This window comes from Enoplosus armatus, chromosome 21, assembly GCF_043641665.1.
Source record: "Enoplosus armatus isolate fEnoArm2 chromosome 21, fEnoArm2.hap1, whole genome shotgun sequence".
NCBI lineage: Eukaryota > Metazoa > Chordata > Actinopteri > Centrarchiformes > Enoplosidae > Enoplosus > Enoplosus armatus.
The window spans coordinates 2,451,218-2,460,089 of record NC_092200.1 but is presented as its reverse complement, the minus strand read 5'-3'; the positions used below and the strand labels follow the sequence as shown (position 1 = coordinate 2,460,089).

The 8,872-nt window shown below is 44.4% G+C and overlaps 1 protein-coding gene across 1 annotated transcript; it reads left to right on the top strand.

The window, feature by feature from the left end:
- Positions 1-450: 450 nt before the first annotated feature.
- hhla2b.1 (HERV-H LTR-associating 2b, tandem duplicate 1) lies at positions 451-8,545 on the top strand. The gene is made up of 7 exons (XM_070928507.1): positions 451-520; positions 4,448-4,816; positions 5,308-5,592; positions 5,728-6,054; positions 6,414-6,521; positions 8,049-8,108; positions 8,448-8,545. The coding sequence occupies exons 1-7, from the start codon at positions 451-453 to the stop codon at positions 8,543-8,545; spliced, it is 1,317 nt and encodes a 438-aa protein (XP_070784608.1).
- The last annotated feature ends 327 nt before the right edge of the window (positions 8,546-8,872 follow it).

Genomic DNA, 8,872 nt, shown 5'->3' with positions numbered 1-8,872 from the left:
AGCCGAAGGAATGGCAGAGAGGAATGACCGAGCAGAAAAAGTTTGTGGTGGATGAAAGAGTGCAGGGCTTCAGCCACAAATCTCACTTCTATGTTTTTGGTTTGAGGGAAGTTTGAGAGTGAAGACAGCCAAATCCTCGCTGCTCGTCACAGGATCAAACCGGAATTTTCCCTGGAAAGCTGCACATGTTCTGTCACGTTTTATATATCTTCCTGTGTCCATTTCATCAGGAATGTGCCTCTAATTAAGCTTTTTCTCTTCCCTTTTCCTTGTATTTGTGTGTGTGTGACAAACCACCCAGAGAGATCCAAGGAAAAACCCGCCGGAAGAAAACAAAAAAGTGGATCCCCTCACCTGAAATCGCCTCAGTGAAAGAAGTATGGACTGAAGACCTGTCTGCATGTGTTTCTGTGTGTCTGAGTCGTACATGCGTGTAGCTGAAAGGAAATCATGTCAGCGATACACACCTGGGCCTGTTTCCTCCTCTGGATCAGCTTTGCCACGCAGGACAAAACCCCAGGTAAGACACAAACGCCTCTTTGTCCAGCAGCCGCAACTGATCCGTAAGCAGAGAAACGCTCACAGGGATTAAAAGACTGAAAGGTTTCTTTACAGAACCTGATACACAGATCCAGTTTATGAAGAAATAATCTGTGCATTTTAAAGTTGCAAGATTGTGAGATTTTTCTTTCCGCAATAGAGAACTGTACCATATTAGTCAGATGGCTTAGTCAAACTTTTCCCCCCCGAATTCTGACGTCAAGTATGAAGTCAGGATGGAAATATTCCACCACAGCAAGCGAAAAAGCAGTGAAACAGCTGGACTTCAAGGAAAACTCTGTCTGGTCTTACTTTTAAGAGTTCTGACCATCATTCCTTAGAGTCAAGGTAACATTTAGCTTCGATGCTGAGATCTGGAACAGACATGAAGAAAAGCTGTGAAAATGCAGAGAAGTGACACATTTAATATGTTAATAATGTAAATAAATACAGGCACTTAATGGCAGCAAGGACAGAAAAAAGGCTGCAGACTGAGGAAGAGCAGCATCCCTTCCACAGTTTTTCTTTGACTCCTAAAATCTGGAGCTCCTATGCTTTTACCACATAATTTAAAGCATGTATTTCCGTTCTCATCCCCTACATGGGAAAACTGCATGCACAGCTAAGTTTAGAGACACTTTGGTCAAGGCAATGACCATTTACAGCCAACGGTTGTTCAGTCAGATTTGGTGGAAAGACTCTGCTGTTGGAGGGAGCTCTCAGTTTTTGTTCCTGGACAGAATTCAGGCTGGAAAGTCATTAAGATTGTGCTATCACTACTGTTGTAATCTCATGTAGGAGTACTCATCTGCTTGTTTATCAGTTGAAGTGCGTATGTGGATTGTTTATTTTATTAAATAACGGCGTGTTTGAAGTTAATGTTTCACACTTTGTTGGCTACCTTGAAGAAACCGTTTGTTCAAGCACAAAGGCTAAGACTTTCTGCAAGGTCACGAAATGTCACATGACTGTGTGACGGGAGCCGACGGTGATTTCGCCACGTCACCGGGCCGTCGGGCAGGTAAACCGGCGGGTCGGCTGCGTCGTGCAGGTGCGAGTCAGTGGTCTGAGTCATTACTCTGCTGCCGTCAATGTGATTTACAAGAAGAGCGAGGAGGAGAGGAACAGCTGCGAGCATGAGCCGGCAGCGTCAGTCAAAACACAGTCAGAGAGGCGGGGAAGGTGATGAAAGAACCACTCGGGCGATAAAGCAACAATTAATCCCTCCAGTCATTCATCTGTTGTCAATGCAAGTAACTGCCGAGCACTCATACATGCAGTACGGGCAAACAAATGCACAAAGACATGATAATCTGACACCCTTTGGCGCAAAACCAAAGATCTGATTCCAGTTTTGGCTCCAACAGGTTTTCTGAGAAGAGGCTGTGGAGGGGTGTGAAGTTCAGAGCTTTACAAACATTTCTAGGAACTGTTAACTTTAGAAACTTAAAGTTAATTCAACGCCCCGACATGTGGGATCAAAGAGGCATGTTACACGCGGTCCACGCCCCCCAATTAGCGATGTCAAAGTAGGTATTTTACCTTTGACAGCTAGTAAAAACTCTTCTTATGAAAGTACTGAAGGACAGGTGTGTCAGAAAGGTTGCCGTGAGGACAAAAGGTGAAACTGGGAGGTTTGAAGCTCTTAACTACAACATCTGACAAAAGTCCAACATGAGTCCTGAGTTGAGGACCTGGTTAATCAGTTGTTCTGGGTGCAGGCTTTGGACAGGATCCTTTCTTACCTTTTGCACCGTCAACTGGTGGAAAACACCTGCTATGACATCACTGTTGGGGTGTGGCTAAAAGGATAGGTTAATGGTCAAACCCGTCTTGAAACAAAAGTCTGGTGCCCTCGTGAATGTTGAAACAGGCTTTGTAAAATCCTCATCTTGTTTTGTGCAAAAATGTATTCCAATAGTCAAATGAAAAAAGTTTATTAAGTCTTTTTAGCACAAATTGACCTGTTTGTGTTAATATTTCTGCACTGAGTTTTGTACTTTGAAAGATACTCACTTGATTTGACCGACTGCTGAAGCCTCATTTCAGCTTTAGACAAATATATCTTGGAACAAATCCAGATGTGGATTCATCCGCCGCTGAAAATAGTCCCTATATTTGTGAGCCGTTTTTAAAGATTTACGTCTTCGGTAGGAAGAGCCACAGACAGGAAGTCAGAATGTACTGAGAGACAACATGTTGTTGGTTTTCATGGTGATTTGTTGACAATAAAGAAGAAACAGAATATTATCCTTTAACTAGTCTGCTGAACCTCCAGCATCATTAACTAATTCATCCATTTATATTTATGTTTTGCATTTGTTGATGGCCCTTCAGGCTCCGCCCGCTGACATTTGAATCAACCAGTGAGATTATTTCTGCCTCGTGCATCTTAACAATAAGAAATATTTGTACGCTCCAATCCACAACAGGAATGAATTCATCTGTATGATTCAGGACACGACACACAGGCTCAGACAAGTTACCAATACTATAAGATACAGTACCGACACTGATACAGTTGGGTAATATTTCTATCATGTCACTGGTATCTGTTTTCAATCAGACCGGCTTCTCACGATGTCACTGGGAGGCATGTAATTAGTTTTTTCCCCACTTGTAGTTTCCAAGAATAAGGTTTGACTGCCTGTGTTCGGTGTGATACGTGTGACAAACATCACTGCCATCTATTAATCACCGCTGAGATTAGTAACCCACCCGCACCCTGGATGTGTGGCGATAAAGGGGGAAGTCCCGCGTCCGATGAGTTCACTGTGTGCCCGCTGTGAAGTAATCTTAAAGCCACGTCTTTGTTTCAGATTGAGAGAGTTACAACATGATTCATCACCGATTCTGTGGTGATAATGATGTAAATGTGACCATCTCGTGGGTGTCAAGGAAGCCAGAATAACTGAGGTTTCTTCCTTGAGTTGTTTGTTAGACTGTAAACTAAACCAACTAAGGGAAACGACCTCACAACACAAAGGCTTCCAGGTATCAGCAGAGAGACGTACAACGTGTGCTTAACTGCGCCAAAGACTCCTGGATCACTATGTATTAACTGGAATTTGATAATTATCAGCTAAGTTCCTTGTCGAGGTGCATATTCCCAAATAAAGTTAAATTAAATTGCCACAAAAACATGCGGCCAAGTGGTTTTATTCCAGCATGGGAGTACTGATTGGTTTCCAGGTCTCAATGCAGTCTGTTGCGGGCCCTGTATTCAGTATGAACTTGCTGCACTGAACGGGTACACAGGGGCCCTCCTAAGGCCGCGTTCAGTCCGACTTGAGCCATGTGTTACTCCAGTTGGACGCCCAGGACTGTATTTAATTGTCTCACAGGTCCCTGAAATGACACGCCTCCACCAATGTAGTTTTTGTAAACAAAGGGCTGTTTCTGGTGTAAGAATCTGTATACCTGCCAGAGTCCAGCCCCTATCCAGGTGTTTAGTTCCAGATGTGCAAAGAGGTGAGCGTAACTACTGTATGTACTTGTTCACTCCAGATGACGTTCCACTTCCCAATAGTTTTCTTTGCTAGGGGTCAGAAAGACAAGGACCCTGGTTTTGCTTTCCACCCAATTAGCAAACACCAGATCCCTACATCTAAACTTGCAGGTCCGTATATTACTTCTTTAGGTCCAGCTGGACTGGACACCTGCAAGTGCTCCCCTCCAGGATCATCCTCAGGTGTTATAGAGGTCCAGACCAGGTTTCCATGGTCACAAGGACACACGAATCACCAGCATCATCACCATAATGTGGTGTCACGACAGGAAGTAGGCATTCATCGTAATCTCAAAACAACAGATGATATCTAGTCTAACTTCCCAGTATTCCCAGTAAACACAGAGGAGGATCAAACCTCAGTGTGGTCTCACCTCGAGCCTCCATGTCATGTTTCAGACGTCACTGTGACGTGCTTCGTCTCGGAGGAGTGCGTTCTCCCCTGCAGCTTCCAGCCGGGCAGCAAGGAGGTCATCGAGTGGTTCAGACAGGACGTGGTGATGTACAAGTTCACGCGGGACAGTGACGACGATGATGATGACGACGATGATGATGATGATGACGGCGACAGCGACGTTGACAGCAGCGAGGAGCACTTTGAGCACGAGCAGATCGCCGGCCGCGCCTCCATTTTCCCGCACCTGATCTCCCGCGGCAACGCCACGCTGATCCTCAGGGGGAGTGGCCTGAAGGACCGAGGCACGTACAGGTGTCACGTGAGCACCTCGAGGGGCGAACACGACGCAAAGGTCATCGTGAAGGTGGAAGGTGAGTTTATGAATAATAATAATAACAAAACTACTACTCCTGAGATAATTTGGTTACTATGGTAACATGATAATGGTTATCATTTAGCTCAAAGCACCGCCGTGCCTGAAGTCTCTCAGAGGCGCCGGCATGGCTGCAGACTCTTGTTTTATAATTCCCTGCGTTTATTCTGAAAGCCAGGTGCATAATTACTTCAAAATTACTTCAAGCCTCTCCGCACACAGACTTCCATGCCAGTATTCTCTTTACTACCTTCGCAGGAGGCTCTGCAGTGAAAGCAACGTCAGGGTACTTTGAAAGTCAAGAAAAAAGTTTTTAAAGACAGTTTGTGGTAGTACTGTATTGTTACCAGAGCTCTAATGTTATCTGCATGATATCACCCGCTGTCAGGCTATACTGGGCCCTGGCATTTAGAGTCTATTATCAGGGGCTGCTGGGAAACATTTTAGCATGCTGTGAGTGTCTTAGTGTGTGTGTGTGTGTGTGTGTAGCACCCATCCGAGGCCTGTCTCTGGAGCTGTCGAGGCTGAGTGGCTACGAGGAGATGAAGTGCACCGTCCGTAATGTCTTCCCGGCTCCTCGTGTAACCTGGGCGACTGAACCGCCCACTTTCGAGGACCTCCGACCCGTGACGCGCATGCTGGCCGACAAACAGGGGCTGTACACGGTGGACAGCCGCCTCAAGAGGCTGAACGGACAAGCTGACCTCATCTACATCTGCAAAGTCACGACTTCCTACGGCGGTCCGACCTGGACCACCTCACTCAGGGAAAGAGGTGAAAGGACTGTTTTTAGCGAAGAGGGGTCTCTGCCAACAAATTAAACGTGTTTTTAAGTGTTTACTTAATGGAGAACCTCTGACTTTTTGTGTCCCCCTGTCTTCTGAAACCTACGCCGCTGATCTCTGGTAGAAATAAGAGGAACTCAAGGGCGAGATCTGACCATCCCCTGCTACGCCCCTCCTTACCTGAACAACCCCTTCCTCCACTGGAGCTTCTCCAACGGCGAGGACCCCTCCCACATCCTCACCTACGACAGCGGGTCGGGGGAGAGCGCCTCCTCGCCGCCCTGGGACAGCCACGTGGAGCTGGACGGCTTCAGGGTCCCGTTTGGAGACGGCTCTCTGAGACTGATGGACCCCAAGCACTCGGAGCACTCGGGCAGCTACACCTGCGTGTTCTCCGTGCCGTACAACACTCACACCGAACGCACCGACGTCACCATCGACGATGTTGTCGGTGAGGCCACAAACACAAACACAGACCAACAACGCTGGTCCACCCTGACCTCCTTTGTAAGATTGTAAGAGGCTCTGCGACAGCTTGACTGCATCACACTGCTTCCCCTTCTGCCTCTTAGAGACAACAGTCATTATTCGCACGACCACAAGAGGTCGCTGGTCTGGAAAATGTTTGATCCCAGCAAAATTAATTTAAACTAAACTAACCTGGAGGATCAGAAAAACTCAAATGTTAAAACAATGGTCAATATTAACACAAAATCTAAGCGAGCAGCTGCAGCACCAAAAAAAATAAAACTAATGTGTGCATTATGTAACAAATGGGATGGGATCTGTGTATTTTTGTGTATTTTTCAGGTGAGCGAAGTACTTCAGAAGCGCCGTCTTACTGGTGGATTGTCGGTCTGGTGATTGCGGTGCTGGTCCTCGCTCTGGCCGGCATGTTGGCCTACCTGAAGGCGAAAGGTAAAGGTGGACTCCGGGAGGTGTGGACATTAACTGATAGGAAGAAGACAGCTTGACGGGACTGACACGAGACACACACGTCACAAACGAGGGGTTTAAAGCAAATTACTCTGATTCAAACTGGGAGAGGGCAGAAACAGTCTGGGATGTCTGGTTTGGGTCTTAAATTGTTTGCTATTACCATTTCTACACATTATGTGGACGTCACTGTGCAAAACTTTCATTTTCTTTTAAAAGAAAGTTCAACATTTTCGTTTGGTTCTTTATTTTGTGGTCAAGAAAGCAAAAAAATTTAAAAAAGCACATTTTCCAAAACGTAATTTAGCATGACATCACAGTATAAAGGTAAAACTCCTAATAAATAATCACACAGAACATTCAGTGACACACTTCAGATTTTGTCAATTAAATTATATAGAAAATGCACTTTTGTGGAGGTTTGTACTTTTAAAAGTAAAGAAAAGTCTCCAAAAGTCTTAATTTCTTTATGGTAAAAATTAACTGTTTAATGTTACAGCTAATAAAAACACAACTTTGATTAAAAATGAATTAATTCATTCAAAATCGTACTTGAGTAGAAGTATCTGCAAAATGTACTTTAAGTATCAAAAGTGTTATATTATTGATTTAATACTACTGATGCGTTACTGTGTACGCAGCATTTTCATGTTGTAGCTATGCAAGTAGCAAGTTAAGTACAAATACTTCAAAAGTCTACTCAAGTACAGTATTTAAGTAGACATACTTTATTATTTTCCACCACTGCAAGTTGATCATTGTGAGATAAACTGAAAGCAAAGCTTAAAAACACATTTTATGGTCAGCATTAATGTAAAATCTAACATGAATGATTATTATAATGGTATTTTTGGAAAAACCTGGAGAAAAACTTAAGTTATAGCAGAAATGAACTGCGAGTGTGGAGGGGAAATGTGTGTTTCTGCATAAAATAATAAAAACTGAGCGTGAAGTCAAGCTTCTCTGCCTCGTAGTGAATGCTCAGAGAAGCCTGCACACAGATCACAGATTCCTCCTGTAAGGAGAATAAAACTTAATTAATTATCTGTTCATATCCAAATACTGCATCTGTGTGAGGCCACGTCTATTTTACACACACACACACACACAACTACTGTTTGTCCTCCATAAATAACAAACAAGTAAAAATAGGTACTCATAATAGTGGGAAAACATAGAAATGAAATATCCACAGGCAATTCAAACCAAGTCATCACACGCCCACACCAGTCACACCAGTCACACCAGTTACAACTAATTGGATCCGGGTCACGCCTTTGTTTAGGGGTGATCAGATGCATTATAGGAAATGTAGTCTGTCACAACCTGAGGGAGAAGCAGAGGAGGCCAGTTGAATAAAAGCAAGTAAATTAGAACGACAGAGCTACAGGTGAAGATTAGGTTGATTAGGTTGATTAGGTTGATTAGGTTGTCCGTACAGGTGCTTTCAAATTCAGAGTTCAATGCTGACTGCTGACTTCCCCCCCCCTTTCTCTGCTCTGCTCTCAGGAAGCACCTCAAAGTCCAGAAATGACCCCGAGGAGGTGACAGAGCTGCATTTAGTCAAAGGTGGGTCATCAAACGTTTTAAAAGTAGCTGTTGCACTAACAAAACGACACACTAGGTGGAGCCATAGTTTAATGCAGAACAATTCAACAGCACCACAAACTGCAGCCTCCAGAACAACCGGGACGTTGAATCAACACCTCAGAAGTAAAAACTGAAAGTGGGATTTATTGCAGGCCTTACTGTTGCATTAGACCTGTGGTTCCCGACCTGGGGGTCAGGACCCCCTTAATGGGTCACAACAAAAAATCTGCTTCTCTAAAGTTCACAGAGTTTCAAGTGATGTCTTGTTTGTTTAATCGGTTTCTTCATCCTCTTAACCTTTCCTCCTCACTCTTACAGACTCGACAGCAGACAGTAACCTGAATGAGAGCAGCCCGTTGACTGTCGGCGGCACCAACGGACAATCAGGCCTCCAGACTGGCACTCAGTTAACCTGAGAGCAAACAGGAACAACAACCTGGAAACACCTTAAACTAACAAAATACTAACAAAACAAACACGCACACAGCGACACACTGACGAGGAACCAACAGCTTCTTAGAAACTAATTTTATTTTATACACTTTCAAATGACTATTTTGGCATTTTTGGGTGTTTTTCTAATGAGGAACTCTTCTTGGTCCCAGTGGATTTTAGAGGAAACCCTGATAAACTGCTACTTTTTTAGAGATGCTGATGTGTGGAGCACGCACGCCAAAAACAAAATGCTGTCAACGTCTTCATGAAGGGTTAGTGAACCCTGATGGTGCAGCGACGAATCTGCT

Excerpts from the sequence above, each read along its gene's own strand:
- hhla2b.1 (XM_070928507.1), top strand. The coding sequence starts at position 451 with ATGTCAGCGATACACACCTGGGCCTGTTTCCTCCTCTGGATCAGCTTT. Across the intron at positions 521-4,447 it reads CACGCAGGACAAAACCCCAG|ACGTCACTGTGACGTGCTTC; the intron begins GTAAGACACAAA and ends GTCATGTTTCAG. Across the intron at positions 6,055-6,413 it reads CACCATCGACGATGTTGTCG|GTGAGCGAAGTACTTCAGAA; the intron begins GTGAGGCCACAA and ends TGTATTTTTCAG.